The following is a 16,291-nucleotide window of genomic DNA, read 5'->3' as shown; positions in this document are numbered from 1 at the left end:
TAAGAATACCACATCTTCATTAATAAATCCATTTAAACTGCAAGGTTTTTAATGAGGATAAAAAACGTACTACCCCTTAACAATTCATTACTCCCTCAGATATTAAAACAGATTACCCACCTGACAGGCAGCTGGCCATCTATAATAGAGAGCAAAATGGCTTTTTAATTCAATGTCCCAGAAATCATTTATCAAGATTAAAAGTTTTGCAGATGAAACAGGAGAACTTTTTAAAAAATATTTCAAAGTTTTTTAATAAACATATTTTGGGATTCATTTCCTTCTCACTTTGTTTTGTGGGATTTCCCTGGTTAAACCTAAAAATTACCTTTCGTTTCACAGATCCAGTGTTCTATGCTGACAGAAGAACTGGTTGACAAAAATAACAGATTAAAAAAAAAAAACTCTTTAAAAATGTCCAAATGGAAACAGCCATCCCGTGGTGCTTCAGGGTGTTCACGGACCGTACACAGATGGCTTTGCCAAGCCACTTCCGCTACTGGAAACTCCCTCGTGGCACACACTATAGTTCACCGGGAAATGGGTTCCCCCAGCACCTCTCGGTGCGTTAATCCTTCTTCATAAAATGGTCTCCATTGTCGCAGAGGTCAAGTTCCCCCAGGGCTGAGGGCAGTCAGAGCAGCCCTGCCTCTCCATCACCAAGACCCCGTGCAGGTCCCTGACCTCCCAGCAAGAAGGTTCTTGCTCGAAACAGAACTTTTAAACATCTATGATTCGCTCTGCGTTGCAGTCGTCCAACTACTCAACAACCTTATTCTGCACATCCGGCCCATGCCAGGCCCTCTGGGCGCAGTGGTCATTGTCGGGCTGGCTGCCTTTACCCTGGGCCATTCCACACACCACTGCCCCCGCAGGCGTGCTGGGATCTGTGCCAGCTTTCCTCCTGCAACGGGTGACACCCAACAATTAACCAACATTTCCTAAACCCCACATGAGTGTGCCAGGCACTACACTAGGCACCTCAGACGAGTTTTCTCATTTAACTTTCAGGATCGAGGTGGATGTTAGTCAGTCACATCCCTGTTTCACAGCTCGGGAGGCTTAAATGCTAGGAAACTTGCCTAAGGTCATGGAGCTATTACGTGTTGCAGTCAGCACTCCAAATGGTTTGGCCAGCGCCCAGCGGGGTGCTCTCAGCCTTGCTCCTCAAAGTGTGGCCCTCCGGCCACGTGCCCCGTCATTACCTGGGGGTACCATGCGGAATCTCAGGCGCACCCCCAGACCCACTAAGTCAGACTTTGGTTTAACAAGGCCCCCTGCGATCCCTCTGCCATTCAAGTGTGGGAAGCACTGGGCTGGGTCACCCACATGCAGACCTCACCGCCATGGGTGCTGGCGGGGAGGGGACCGTCTTTCTCCTGAGCTGCAATCTGGGCGGTGCGGGGAGGCACCAGGTGTGTTATCCAAGGGCAAGGGGAGGGATCCAGACAGCAGGTTCGTGCAGCTTCAGACACTGGGCGTCCGCAAAGCGTGGGACCACTCCCAGCAGCAGCAGGTACTGGGCTGCATCTGACAGGGTCTCAGTTCACCTCATTCAGCCCAGGTCAGTCATCCGGAAGGAGCGGATCCAGCCGGGACCCCATTTTCCCAACAGAATGCAACTATCAACAGCACCAACGAGCAGACTTGAAACCTCCATAAAACTTGCGGTCATCACCTCGCTCATCGCGTTACTCGGCTCGGAATTCCTGGTGTGGGTCACAATGTTCGGGACAGAAACAGTCCGCCCCTCCTGATCAGTTCTTCCCGGGCTCCAGTGTAAACCCTCCCAGGCGGGAGAAGGCGCGGGCCGCTGGGTGCGCAGCCCCGGTCCCAGGGACCCGGTGGAGGGGGGAGTGGGGTGGAGCCTTTCCCAGCCCCTGCTCCGCGCCGAGCCGCCGCCTCCCCCCCGAGTGTGGCCCCCCGGCCCCGCTCAGCTCCCCGGGGCACTTCATTTTAGGTCACCCACTCACCCCGGCTCCCTGGGGTCCTACCCAGCGTGCCACCTCCCACCTGCCCCGCAGGCGGGCCACCTCGGACCCGCCCGCACCCCTCTCCGGCGGGGGTCTCCACCCCGCACCCCCGGAAAGGGGCGGAGGCGGCGCGGGCCGGGCGCCCGGGGGTGGCCCTGCCGGGCGGCGGCGGCGGCGGACGGCGAGTCACGTGGCTGGGGGCGGGGCCGGCGGTGGGAGGAGAAAACAAAGCCCCCAGCTGTCAGCGCGGGCGGCGGCGACGCGCGGAGCAGGTGAGTCAAGTGCATTTAAAGCGGTACCGCCCTGCGCACCCGGCGCCCCCGCACCCCGGCACCCCGGCCCCGGCCTGGCGCTGGCCGCGCCTGCTCCCGCCGCCCGGGGGCTGCAGTCGCCGCCGGCTGCGCCCGCGGGACCGACCGGGGGTCTCCGAGCCCGGAGAGAACTTGCGCGGGGTCGGCCCGCGCCCCGGGGGGGTGCCCCCGCCGCGTTCCCGCGGCCGCCGCCTCCCGGAGCCCCAGCGCCGCACACACACCCCGGGAAAGGGGGGAGCCGGGCTGCCACGCTGGCAGCACCGAGCGGACTGGCTCGGGGTGAGGGCGCGGCCGCCCGGGACAGGGACACCGGGCGCCGGGAAGGAGCGGGTCTGCGGGTGCGCACCCGCGGCGCCCCGACATAGAGGCGCCAGAGTTGGGGCGCAGGGCTGGGAGCCAGGGGCGCTGGCAGAGGCTGCGGGGCGGACCAGGAAGTGCCGCGCGCGGGCGCCCCCGGCGGGGAGCCACCCCGGACGCCGACCCCGCGCTTCCCTCCGGCCGACCAGCCCCCCGCCCTCACTCTGCCCCCCGGCGCCCGGGATGGAGCTGGGGGGGTGGGAGGAGAGTTCTCCTGACCCAGTGGTTCTTCTGCAGAAAGCACCCCGCGCGCTGGGCGAGGGCCACTCCGCGACCCCCCACTCTGCTCCCAAAGGACACTCTCCCCCACCCCCGGGGGGCTGTGCCAGGGCCCGGGGCGAGGTGGGCGCAGGAAGACGCCCCTCTGCCCCGGCGCGCTCGGGCAGGCAGACTGCGGAACCCCGAAGGGGCCAGGAGACTGGGTCACCCCGAGTCCCTCGGCCAGCCCCGCGCCCAGGGCCGGCGGCTCGGGAGGAGCCTTTGCCCCCCCCCCCCGTGCCCCCCAGGCCTCCCGCTGGCCTCGCGGGTCGCAGCGCGCGGAGTGACGGATATTCCTCCCGTGGGCCGGCCCTCCGTCCGCACCAGCCCGCAGGCTGTCTCCCCGCGAGCTTTTCCCCATCCCTCGCTCACGTTCTCTTCTTTCCAAAAAAAGGACCGTGGTCCAGCACCGCCGGGCCAGGGGCGGTCCCTGCCCTCCCCCCAGTGCGGTCACGGTCACGGTCACGCAAAGCCACGGGCTGCGCGCTCACCCCGCACGGCCGCCGCCCACGCCCACGGGCCATCAGCACAGGCTCTGCCCCGCGGCCGGGAGGCGCGTGGTCCCCGCCGAGCGGAGCGGAGCGCGCAGTCCCGCCCGTCCCGTCCGTCCCGTCCGTCCGTCCGTCCGGGTGCAGGTGTGCACGCAGCTCGGGCTTCTCCTCGGCGAGGACCTCGGGCTTCCAGCCCGGCCCCCCGACACGTGGCCATGAGGCAGAACCGAGACCCAAAGGTAACGAAGGGCGCTCCGTGGAGCTGGGTGTCCAGCCAGCGGAGGGGCCCGGGGCCCGGGCTGGCCAGTGTCCCTGCCCCGGGACATGCCCCCCCCTCCCCCCGGCGGTGCCGGCGTCTCTTCTGCCGAGCTCACCGGGACGTCAGGGTCGGGATCTGCAGGGTGGACCGTCTGGGAGCCCACCGGGGGTCCGGCTGAACGGGTCGGGTTCTCTCGCGGGGGGGGTGGGGGGGGAGAGCGATGCTTCTCCCAGAGCAAAAGCTCCTCCACTTGGCTGCCCTGAGAACCACCTGGGAGCTGGGAGGGACCCCGACGCCCACCCCGCACCCCCATCCCTTTAAGTCCGACTGTTGGAGGCGTCACTGTTTCATTGGAACCTCCGGGGGCGGGGGTGGGGGGACCCCTGGCCGCCGCGGCGCAGCGAGTTTGAGAATCCCTGCTGCCAAGGGAGAGCTCCGTGGCCACTTGTGCAGACGTGGCGAGACAAGATGCCCGCTGAGCTCCGTGGGTGGGTGGGTGGGTGGGTGGGTGGGGGTTCAGACGCGGAAACTGGGGGGCCGCGGAGGGACGCCCTAGGGCGGGGGGCGGGGGGCGGGGGTCCGTCCGCGGGGCCGGCGGGGCACCTGCCGCGGTCTGGGGTGGTTCTCAGCGGGAAGATCGAGGTTCCCGGCCAGGGCCCGCCCGCTGCACGGGGGTTGAGGCGACGGCTGGAAACTTTGGTTCCTGCGCTGAGTCACGTGGGCCGGCAGCGGGGAGCCCGGCAGACACCCCGGGAGCAGCCGGTGAGTCAGCAGCGGCCGCGCGCCCCGGCGGGGCGGGGCGGGGAGTGGGGACCGGAGTAGCTGGCAGGCTCCCCCCACGCCGCTCCCTGAAAGTGCGTTTGTCTATCTGATCGCGGTCTGGCTGGTCGGGCCCGCCCTTCTCCAGTTCCTATGCCACCTGCCCCCAGAAGGTTCTCTCCGGGAGGAGGGGAACCCCGGAGCCAGCGGGACCCCCTCTTGTCCTCTCTCTGGTGCTGAGGCCTCGGGGACAGGAGCCGTGGGGGGGCGTGAACTCGCCTGGGCTGTTTCCATGGGGTGCAGGAGAGAGGATGCATTTGCAAGACACACATTTCGGATGCAAAAGCGTCAAAGGCTGTTTGATTACACACTGGAGGTGGGTTAAAGGGTCTGTTGAAATAGAAATGGTTATCCCTAACATTTTACTTACATGGAACTTTATGTTTGCTATTAGCCCAAGGTTTCCTGCTTTAAAAAAAAAAAAAGTTATCCCCAAGGGATCAGCCTAAATAAGATGGCCTGCTTAAAGAGGTACACAAAGTTTATTAAATACTTACTTTTCTTATTTGTATTCGTTTTAGTTTTTATACTTCTCCTTTCTAAGTGTTGTTTTTTTTAATCCTCACCAGAGGATATTTTTCCCATTAATTTTTTAGAAAGAGTGGACGGGAGGGAGAGAGAGACAGAGAGAGAGAGAGAGACAGAGAGAGAGAGAGAGAGAGAGAGAGAGAGAGAGAGAGAGAGAGAGAGAGAGAGATGGTTACCTCCTGCTACCAGGCTGAGGATCTGGGATCAAGCAACCCAGGTATGTGCCCTGGACTGGGAATTGAACCCAAGACCCTTGGTGCCCAGGGCCAAACCCTCTAACCATTTGGCAACACTGGCCAGGGCTCTTTGTGTGTGTGTGTGTGTGTGTGTGTGTGTGTGTGCGCGCGCGTGTGTGTGTGTGTGTATCATCATGACTCTCTCTACCATTGCCTAAATGCTTTCTTTCCCATCTTGGTCTCTTACGGAGAAACAACAGTGCCTGGCACATGGCAAACTGGACATTGTCAGCTACTGAATCTGAGCCTCTCCCAGCACTTACTTCCGGCGTGGTGTTCTGTCGTCTCTTTATGTCTGCAGCCCCCATAGCACAGAGCACAGGGCCTCCCGTGTGATGGGTGCCGCTGTTTGTACTGAACATTATCAGACGGTGGGGTGAACGCTTGTGAATAAAGCATCCTGGGTGCGTTCGGTTTCATTTTGAACACTGGGAGCCAAAGTCTGCGACACTTCTTAAGGGCTCCCAATGGGCAGCTCATCTGCTCACTTACATTTTTACAAAAAACAATCTAGCCTTCTGAGCATAACCAACAATTGTTCCAGGACTTAGGTCACAAAAGTTCCCTCTGTACCCATTTTTTTGGGGGGGAAATACCTATCCAACCATGTGTATGCCTCAAGGAACTCATTCAGCTAGGAGAGTTATTTCAGAGAAGGACAGACAGCAGGTTAATAGTTAACCAGCTCGTACTGTCATCTGCCTACTGGTTTCATGAAGATAGCACACGCATATTTAAATAGCCAGCATATTTCCAAGTGGGAAGTTCGATGTATATTTTGACATATACCACCAAAAATAAATGTTAAGAATTTCCCCCCAAGGCTTCTGTGTAGCTTAGAAAAAGACCCAGGATGCACTTCTGCAATTACCACCACTTTTTGGGGGGGGAGGTGTGAGATACTGAAAGGCTGAAATGCAGACGAGAAACATGGGAGTAACCCAGATGGATCAGAAACTGTTCCTCAGAGGATGGCAGACACCCAGCTCTGTAATGTTTACAGGTAGGACAGAAGGGGGAGGTAGAAAGAAAGGGTGTCATCTCAGCTTCAGAAGCTCTGAAGTTTTCCAGAACCGATGAGAACTGCCCAGTCTTATTACCTTAAATGCATACCGCCCTTCAGTCTTAGTAACATATCAGGGCCTACACAGAATTGGGTAAATAGTATCCCCACATGCCAAATAGCACAAGGAAGTCCAAAGGTTAAGTGATCTTCCAAAGTGGCAATGCCAAGGTGAGAAACCTGGGGTCCTGATGCCTCTGCCAGTTCCTATGCTATCACACTGCCCGCTTCTTGAATAGGTTTTGATGTCATACTGCGCAGAGGCGTTGGCGGTACAAACCCAGTTCTAATGATCTCCTCCCTCATTCTAATGATCTCCTCCCTCCTTCTAATGATCTCCTCCCTCCTTCAAACAGGAGAAACTCCTCGCAGATGGCATGCTCTCACTGGTTTTATTCCGCAATCATCTTGGGACTAGGCCAACCCCAAACATTCTGAGCCGTGTGTGCTTCTTATCTAGGTGACCAAAGTAAGTTTTAAAATCTTTGCCCAAATCATAGAAGCAACGCTCTCTTGAGGGCCCTTAATCGTCAGTTGCGCCAACCAAGGAACTCAGGTGCCCTATCCAGCATCCTGAATAATTGGCCCTCTGACTCACGTTCCCATTCTCCTTCTCAGCACATTCCATGGTGGGGAGGCTCTCTGCAGTACCACCTACTGGAGAGCGCCAAGATGCAATCCAACGCTCTTACATACTCACCTGCAGCCGCCCTAGTTTAAAGGGAATGGATTCTCCTCCACCAGAAAAATCTGGCTATGATATCTCTAATCTGTTCATTGCATACAACGTTTGCTCCCAGTTGGCACCCAGAACTGTCCAGAGAAGGACTCTAAATTGTGGTTTGTTACTCCGGGGCTTTAGAGAATAGAAGCACTGGAAAATTTGCTTCCAGCAAACCTAATCTACCAATCCACACACTTCAAAATCGGCTACTGACCACCCTTGTACCGTGAAATGAAGCTCGGGTTGCGTTAGAACCCATGGCTCCAACTCTTCCTGGGATCAGCAAACCTCGGCCTCCTGGCTGTGTCTGTGTGGCTCCCAAACTAGGGTTGGTTTTTATCTTTCTGTAATGGCCGAAAACACGTCAAACCAAAATAACTGTTTGACACTTGAAAATTACCTGAAATCCAAAGTTCAGTCTACAAAACAAAGTCTATTGGATACAACCGTGCTTATGTGCTTGCACCTTGAGCTGCCTCAGCCAGGTGGGCTGTCGCACCAGAGAACGTATGGGCCATAAAGCCCAACATATTGACTGAATATGTACAGACTAGGTTTGCAGACCCTTGATTTACTCCATTTCAACGTATTTCCGCTTTAAATGAGTATCTGATCACGTAAAGCCTTAGACTTCTTTCAGTTCTTCTTGCTGAGGAGAAGGGGGGAAATTTGTTTCCAGACTAAATCACTAAAGACTAGAGGCCCAGCGCGTGATATCATGTGACACCCAGACCCGACACACCAGTGGGACCCAGGCTGACTCCCGGGAGACCCAGAGTCAAGTCCCCGCCCACCCGCAATGCCTCGCACGCAGCCTCCTGGTGACCAGTCTTTCGTCATTCTGCCGTATTGGCGTCACAGCCAAGGGGTTTTTTATAATAGAGGTAGTTTAGTTATGCCCGGCCAGTGTGGCTCAGTGGTTGAGCATTGACCTGTGAGGGCACATGCCCAGGTTGTGGGTTCGATCCCCAGTGGGGGCCATGCAGGAGGCAGCTGATCAGGGATTCTGTCTCATCATTGATGTTCTCTCTCTGTCTCTCTCTCTCTCTCTCTCCCTCTCTCTCTCTCTCCCTCTCCTTTCCTCTCTGAAATCAATAAAAATATATTTTTAAAAAGATAGTTTCACATCCCCCTTTTTGTGTGTATTTACTTTGCAAAAGCAGTGCCTTTCTAAATAATATATGAATCTTAGTGGTATAGTTAACGGTAAAACTTCAGGACCTGAACAAGCTCAAGGGGTGTGATACCGACTTGCACTGAGCTATGTCTGTCCCCAGAGCTCTAGAAAATGGGGTAACATGCTCTTGCCAGAAGCCCAGGCTGACACTTGCCTTAACTCTTTAGAAGTGGCAACTGCCTTTTCCTGCCACCGTGAGGGGGTTTGTATGCTTTTTTGATTTAGTAAATGAAGGCACACCTTAAGGATTCACTCAGATTTAGAAAATTTTCATTGTCACTTCAGACTGCTGCCTTTGGGAATAGCACTGCTTTTCTGAAGTATGCATGTAAAGTAAGCCCTAGCCTCTTTGGCCCAGTGGATAGAGTGTCCGTCTGAGGACTGAAGGGTCTCGGGTTCAATTCCGGTCAAGGGCATGTACCTCGGTTGCCGGTTCAATCCATCCCAGGTCCTGGGTCGGGGAGCATGAGGGAGGCAACCAATCCATGTATCTCTCTCACATCGATGTTTCTCTCTCTGTCTCTCCCCCTCCCTTCCACTCTCTCTAAAATTCAATGGAAAAATATTCTCAGTTGAGGATTAACAAAAAAGTATACATTTAAGGTAAATTGCTTGCTACTTATAAAGGCAGTGATCATTAGATGACAATCGGATACGCATACAGTCACATCACGAAAGCCTGGCATTATGCCATGGGCAATTTAGTTTGAAATTCCCAAATTTAAAAATAGATCAGATTCTGGTCTTCAAATTATTTGCCTTCCGCCCAAGGCTGGGCAGATTCCTCTGAAGATTCTACAAAGAATATTTGAAAGGACAGTAAGTGCATTGACAGGAACTTTTTTTTTTTTTTTTTTTGTAAGGGTCGCCTTTTATAAAATTTCCTTCCGTTAAGAGAACTTCCTCTTTTGGAGGACTGGTGAAGCCACAGAGCATTTGCTCACTGAGGTGAATAGAGCAACTTTAGGGGTCGCCCAGAACTGGTGCCCTCCTCATCCCTTCCGGGATCAGTACCCCTGCAGCGTAAAGACCCGAAAGTAAGAGGAAAAAGAGGAGTTCCTTTTTCACTGAGTCCAACAAGGCAACACCTATCATGCAATATACGTAATGTCTGAGATCCTTGAGATCAGCTAAATCATTTCCAAAGACAATCAAAAGTAAGTGTGTTTATTCCCATTCAGGACTGTGGGTAGGAAGTCCCCTCCCAAGGTAACAACCACGTAGTGTTCCTGACAGGGGAGGAGCGGGCAGGGGAGGTAGATTGTGTAACTCCTATGCTGACCTGGTAAGGAGCCCCTTAAGTGAACTCACCTCTCCTCCCTTATCATCATGTAGATTTCACGTTCTTATTAAATATATTTTCCTGCAGCCAGTGCAGTGCAATTAGGTGTACACACGGAAGTGAAATCAGAGCACTAGATTCTACCCTCTTACTAGAAGGCTGGGCGAGGCCGCCTTCAACCACGGACAGGCCAGAGGTGGGAGAGTGCTGCAACGCCTTACACGCACCTTCCTTCCATCAAAGATCATCTTGCAGCCAATCAGCTTGCCAACATGTGCTGGACTCAGAAGACCCTTTCATGAGTCTAACCAAGACCCCACAGCCTCTGTTTCCCACCAGCTTCTTCGGCCCTCGAGAGCGGGAGAGAGAGGGAGCTGGAAACACCCTGCTGCCTTGCCCCCCCTGGTCCTTCCCGGGAGGCAGCTGTTGAGATAAGACTTGTTAGTTTAACTTCCGGCTTGGCCTCTATCATGGTTTTGTTTTTTTTTGTTGTTGTTTTTAAGTGTGGTCTTCTGGGCACAAATCTCCTAAAAGGAGTTCCCACACATCGACAGCAGGAATAGCCAAGTGCTCTGTGGGACTGGCAAATCCAGAAAGCAATTCTCTGAGCTGCTGGAACGCTTGAACGACACTCTCAGAGGGTCTGTTAACTCTCCACCCAGCACCTGCTCTGTCAGCACTTCCAGGTCAGTTAGAATCGGGGGCCTAGGGTTGCTAGATAAAATACAGGACATCTGCTAAGTTTGAATTTCAAAAAACTGGTGTGTGTGTGTGTGTGTGTGTGTGTGTGAAAGTATGTCCCATACATTGCATGGGATAGACTCGTACTAAAAAAATTAATCTTTTAATCTTAATTTAATCTGATTTCATTTTTAAATCTGAATTTCAGATACACAATGATTTTTTTCTTTTTTTAGTATAAGTATGTCCCATATATTGAATGGGATATACTCATACTAAAAAAAAAACTAGTCTTTTCTCAAATTTACCTGGACATCACATTATTTGGGGTTGCTGTTAGCTTGGAGTTTCAATGTTGCTTTCTCTTTTTCTTTTTGCTAAATTTTGTGACCCTATTCTTACTCCATAAGAGACATCACCATGATGAGCTTTCCTGGTCTGTAAAAGATCTTACCTGAGACTGCCTTTCTTAAAAAGTCTGAGCTGTCTTCACCTACTAAAGAAAAAAAAAATCAAACCATTATATGAAGTTTTCTGCACAATTTGCTTAATTAAGAGGATAAATAAAAAATAAAACTAGAACTAGAAAATTAGCAATTGTTTTATTATGTCAGATGTTTTCAGGTCCTTTCTATTTCACAGAGTTGTGTGTTTTTTTAATATGTTTTTATTGATTTCAGAGAGGAAGGGAGAGGGAGAGAGAGAGAGAGAAACATCAGTGATGAGAGAGAATCATTAATCGGCTGCAGGCCCCCTACTGTGGATCGAGCCTGCAACCCGGGCATGTGCCCTGTCTGGGAATCGAACCATGACCTCCTGGTTCAGTGCCGACCACTGGGATAGGGGCTTAATCACAAGGAACAACAACAGCCTGTAATTATTGGAATCGAGAGTGTAGGTCAGTGGTCGGCAAACTCATTAGTCAACAGAGCGGCAAACCGCGGCCCTGGAGCCGCATGTGGCTCGGGAGCAGCAGATTGCCGACCACTGTACCTGGTTCGTAGGTCGATGCTCAACCACTGAGCCACGCCGGCTGGGCTTCACCGAGTTTGTAATAGAATAGATACGTCAATAGGTAAATTGTTGGCTCAAGTGGAGCAACGTGAGAAACACATCAACTGCTGGAATGTCGCTCATCCAAGTTCAATCTCAGGTCAAGCCACTGAAGTTCCCTCCCAGGGGCCTGCAGCGACGCCCGCACAGCCCAGTGTGGGCCCAGCACCTGCAGCCCAGCACCCCCTTGGACACCTCAAAATCAGAATCCCATGACCCCCCAGAACTCCCCACTCCTCACTTTCCCTTTCCCGAGGCCCGCAGGTGATCCGCAGGTACATTAACGTCTGGGAAGCCCTGAACCACATGATCTAGTTTTTCTCACAGAAATGGGTCTATTTTTACTGCCATGTTGAAATCATCTTTAGCAAACTCTCTTTTAACACCTAAGAAGGAATGGTTTCTTTTTTGAGCAAATACCTTCGAAATACGGAACTATTGTATTTCTGCTTTATTTATATGAAAATCCTGAATGATCCTTTCTAATATTGTTTTATATAACAAAATAAGACCAATGTAAATTTAAGTCTGACTCCCAGGTGGACTAACTCGACAGCCGATTGTGAATGAGAGTCTGGGTTGCCCTTGATTAATAACCTATAATTAGGTGGCAGGTATATCCTGGCCCTCAGATCACCAACAAATCGCTCTCACGTTCTTTATCGTATGTTGTAACTTACACAAGAAGGCTCATACGCCAACACCACACATTCATACATTTGTATATTTTTACCCCTCGGTTCCTCTAAAACGGAACAAACGCATGCAGTTTGAGCCTATGGCCCATTCCAGTCTGCCCTTGTGAAGCTGTGAGTTTTAAAAAGTCATTTTTTAAAAGTTCCATAGATTTAAGTTCCTTTTGAGTTCAAACGCTGCACTTCCTCATGCCAGCGTGCCTGTCAGTCTGTTTTTAAGAAGTGATGATGGTGTGTCAGAGGGAGAATTCTGGAATCGCAGTGAGAACATCAGAAGGGCAGAGTGTAAAGCTGGTTTGGAGATGTTACTACCACCCTTGGGCGGCATCTCTCCAGCCTCGTTCTCTCGTCTGTCCGGTGGAGACAGCGGAGTCTGGCATCGTCTCGCCAAATTCTCATAAGAATCCAATTAGGTAACGTGTGGGTCTTCGTGGTGACATTTCTTTAGTGACCTGCCTCAGGTAGCCTCCGACGCGGTCCCCTGCCTACCTGGGGAGGAAGGTGATGTTCATTTGGGGAAGGGAACCACGGAGCACATGACATGCGGCTCGTGGCTGTAGGTCCAAGGCAGCCTCAGCTTTCCCTCCTGCTCCTCAGAAATGGGAAGATCCCGGCTGGGGACAGACTTGCTCCAGGACACCAGGCAGGGAGCTCCTGGTCAGATTCCCCCCCCACCCCCCACCCCCCACTGCGCTGTGAGGTCACAAGACACAAGGGTGGCTGGGTGGCTGGGTGGCTGGGTGGGTTGGTTTCGTCGGCCAGAATCCCGCACTGTTCCTCCCGCGGCCTTCACCGCGTGCCGTTGTGCTAAGTTAGAGGTGGGGCTGTAGGTTACCAGTCCCACAGGCCCGGATCGCAAGAAGCTGCGTGGCCGCTCCGTGGTCAGTGAGGGTCCGAGAAAGGTGAGGGCGGGCAGGAGGGGACGCCTCCTCGTCTTACCACCGCGACGGCAAAGACTGTTTTCCTTTGGGGCAAGGCTCTTCGGTCGGCGCTCACGTTCAGTCATTCTCCACATGGATATTTCCCCAGACGCCGAGCGCCGTTTCCCATGCCCGGCGTGTGTGCGTGTGTGTGTGTGTGTGTGTGTGTGTGTGTGCGTGTGTGCGTGTGTGTGTGTGTGTGTGTGGCTTCGTGTCTGCACGTCCTTCTGCCTGCCTGTCTCCCTGGGAGACCTCAGCCCAGCCTGGTCTCCTCTCACATGGGACTGCCTCTAGGCCCGTGGTCGGCAAACCGCGGCTCGCGAGCCACATGCGGCTCTTTGGCCCCTTGAGTTTTTAGCAAAGGCCAGCTGAGGAGGACCCTAATTAAGTTAATAACAATGTACCTACCTATATAGTTTAAGTTTAAAAAATGTGGCTCTCAAAAGCAATTTCAGTCGTCGTCCTGTTGATATGTGGCTCTGCGGACTAATGAGTTTGCCGACCACGGCACTAGGTCCTTGCAGCTCAAAGGGGGCTCCACGGACCAGGAGCACCAGCAGCCCAATGGGCAAGGCCGGGCTCCCCCCAGGCTTTCTCGGTGAAAATCTGCGGCCCAATGAGATCCGCAGGGGCCACTGTGAGGCGTTCACAGCTGAGAAGCATCTTCTGGAAGCCTCCCTCATCATCCCCTCCGCGTTCCCTTCAACCCCCGCAGACGCACGTGGGCCTCCCGCACATAAAGGGGCTGGAGCTGGGGCGGGACGCGGTCATTCCACGCCATCCGCCCTGTTCAGAGCTCGCTTTCTGGAACTGTCCCAGCGTCCGGACTCCGCTGCTTCCAGTCCCGGAGACACAGATGACCCTCCCCTTCCAGGCCGGGAGGAGGGCTCCTCGGGTAGGGCTCCAGGTCAGGGGTCGGCAGTTCCCTTTGGCTGCAGATTTTACTGCTGCAAACATGGGGGTGGGGGCCTGGGGGCGGCATGCTTCTCTCTCTGCAAATAATTCCGGAATTATTTGGCACTTTGTCCCTTTTGCTTAAAGTGTGACGATCTGTTCAACACCCACGTCCCCGGGAGGAAAGGCAGGCTACACTTGGGGCGAAGGCCGCGTCTGGGGAGCCGCGCAGAGATCGTGGTCACCTGACGGAAGACGGGGAGCAGGGGTGGGTGCTGGAAAACGGGAGGGTGGGATGCTGCTGAGCAGCTTCTAATTCTTCAGGTGTTACCGTGTTTTTATCTTGAGTCCTACCACAGGTCCCTTCTCCATTTTAAAAACTCACCCTTCTTTTGTTATCTTTATTGTTGAAAGTGTTACCTGGTACACATGTCCCCCTTTTTCCCCCATTGACCCCCTTCTAGCTCCACCCCCACCCCAGGCCCTCACCACCCTACTGTCTGTGTCCATGGGTCATGCATATACACATACAAGTTCTTTGGTTGATCTCTTCCCACCCCACCACCCCCCCCTCCCTCCCCCACCTGCCCTCTGAGATTCCGCAGTCTGTTCTATCCTTCTGTGTCTCTGGTCTATTTTGTTTATCAGTTTATTTTGTTCATTAGATTCCACATACGAGTGAGATCATGTGATACTTGTCTTTCTCTTATCTATACATTTCTTATCTATAAAATCTCAGGTGGACTCCCCCACCCCCATCCTGCCTTCCATCCAGCATGCGGTCAAAGCAAAGCACTGGTACCTGGGGAGCCCCCCCCCCCCCCCCATATTTCTTTTAGCACTACAGACAAAGGGCACTGGTGTTCACTTCTAGGCTGATGTTTCCAAACGCCCATCAGCACTCCACCACAGCTGGGCTCTGGGGAGCGTTCGGTGTGTCCGGGGACCCCGGGGTCTTTCATGGTGGAATTGGCTGTTTTGTGAACTCGGGGAGGGAGGAGCGGCTGGACGAGCTGCGGAGGGCGTCGGCCAGGCTGCAGTTTGGAGGCAGCAGGAGGCCGGTGAGGGCTCTGGAGTCCGACTGTCTCCAGAAACAAGACCCTTGTGTCCTGCGAGGCTGTTGTTTGTCTTCCGCGAACGGGCCCAGGGGCTCCTGGTACCGCTTCCCCGCCCTCTCACAATCAGCCACTCAGACCCAGGAGTCTAATTACAGCAAGAATGGTGGCCCCCTCCCCAGGCTGCCCTGGGCTGCTCCTCCCCGCGGACACCGGCTCCGGGGCAATGAGACTGAGCCGGGCAGGTTCCTCTCTGGAGCTGGTATCAGGCTGTCTTTCTGTTCCGAATGCTGTCCGCCTGGCCAGGGCGATGCTGTGCATGGTCAGGTGCCCAGACCCGGGCCTGGTCGGGGTGATGCTGTGCATGGTCAGGTGCCCAGACCCGGGGCCTGGCCGGGTGATGCTGTGCATGGTCAGGTGCCCAGACCCGGGCCTGGCCGGGCGATGCTGTGCATGGTCAGGTGCCCAGACCCGGGCCTGGCCGGGCGATGCTGTGCATGGTCAGGTGCCCAGACCGGGGCCTGGCCGGGTAATGCTGTGCATGGTCAGGTGCCCAGCCCCGGGCCTGGCCGGGCGATGCTGTGCATGCTCAGGTGCCCAGACCCGGGGCCTGGCCGGGGCGATGCTGTGCATGGTCAGGTGCCCAGCCCCGGGCCTGGCCGGGCGATGCTGTGCATGGTCAGGTGCCCAGCCCCGGGCCTGGCCGGGCGATGCTGTGCATGGTCATGTGCCCAGACCGGGGCCTGGCCGGGCGATGCTGTGCATGGTCAGGTGCCCAGACCCGGGCCTGGCCGGGGTGATGCTGTGCATGGTCAGGTGCCCAGACCGGGGCCTGGCCGGGCGATGCTGTCCATGGTCAGGTGCCCAGACCCGGGCCTGGCTGGGGTGATGCTGTGCATGGTCAGGTGCCCAGACCCGGGCCTGGCCGGGGTGATGCTTTTCATGGTCAGGTGCCCAGACCCGGGCCTGGCCGGGGTGATGCTTTTCATGGTCAGGTGCCCAGACCCGGGGCCTGGGTGGGGTGATGCTGTTCATGGTCAGGTGCCCAGACCCGGGCCTGGTCGGGGTGATGCTGTGCATGGTCAGGTGCCCAGACCCGGGCCTGGCCGGGGTGATGCTGTTCATGGTCAGGTGCCCAGACCCGGGGTCTGGCCGGGGCGATGCTGTGCATGGTCAGGTGCCCAGACCGGGGCCTGGCTGGGTGATGCTGTGCATGGTCAGGTGCCCAGACCCGGGCCTGGCCGGGCGATGCTGTGCATGGTCAGGTGCCCAGACCGGGGCCTGGCCGGGTGATGCTGTGCATGGTCAGGTGCCCAGACCCGGGCCTGGCCGGGGTGATGCTGTGCATGGTCATGTGCCCAGACCGGGGCCTGGCCGGGCGATGCTGTCCATGGTCAGGTGCCCAGACCCGGGCCTGGCTGGGGTGATGCTGTGCATGGTCAGGTGCCCAGACCCGGGCCTGGCCGGGGTGATGCTTTTCATGGTCAGGTGCCCAGACCCGGGCCTGGCCGGGGT

General features: G+C 55.4%; 1 protein-coding gene across 3 annotated transcripts in view; it reads left to right on the top strand.

Annotated features, from left to right (window-relative positions):
• The first annotated feature begins 2,187 nt into the window (after positions 1-2,187).
• Positions 2,188-16,291, top strand: part of MAPRE2 (microtubule associated protein RP/EB family member 2) — a 118,342-nt gene continuing 104,238 nt past the window's right edge. Inside the window, exon 1 of one of the 3 annotated variants that reach the window (XM_054724076.1) lies at positions 2,188-2,245. Coding sequence is in view for 1 of the 3 variants with exons in the window: in XM_028155701.2 (XP_028011502.1) it covers positions 3,606-3,629 (24 nt within the window). In the remaining 2 variants the exon portion in view is untranslated. Of the gene's footprint in view, positions 2,246-3,459; positions 3,630-4,920; positions 4,940-16,291 lie in introns of those variants that run through there. The other 2 variants (XM_028155701.2, XM_054724075.1) reach the window with 2 other exon arrangements.

This window comes from Eptesicus fuscus, chromosome 12 (assembly GCF_027574615.1).
Source record: "Eptesicus fuscus isolate TK198812 chromosome 12, DD_ASM_mEF_20220401, whole genome shotgun sequence".
NCBI lineage: Eukaryota > Metazoa > Chordata > Mammalia > Chiroptera > Vespertilionidae > Eptesicus > Eptesicus fuscus.
Note: the sequence above shows the minus strand (reverse complement) of the source record. Positions and strands in the feature narration are given on the sequence as shown.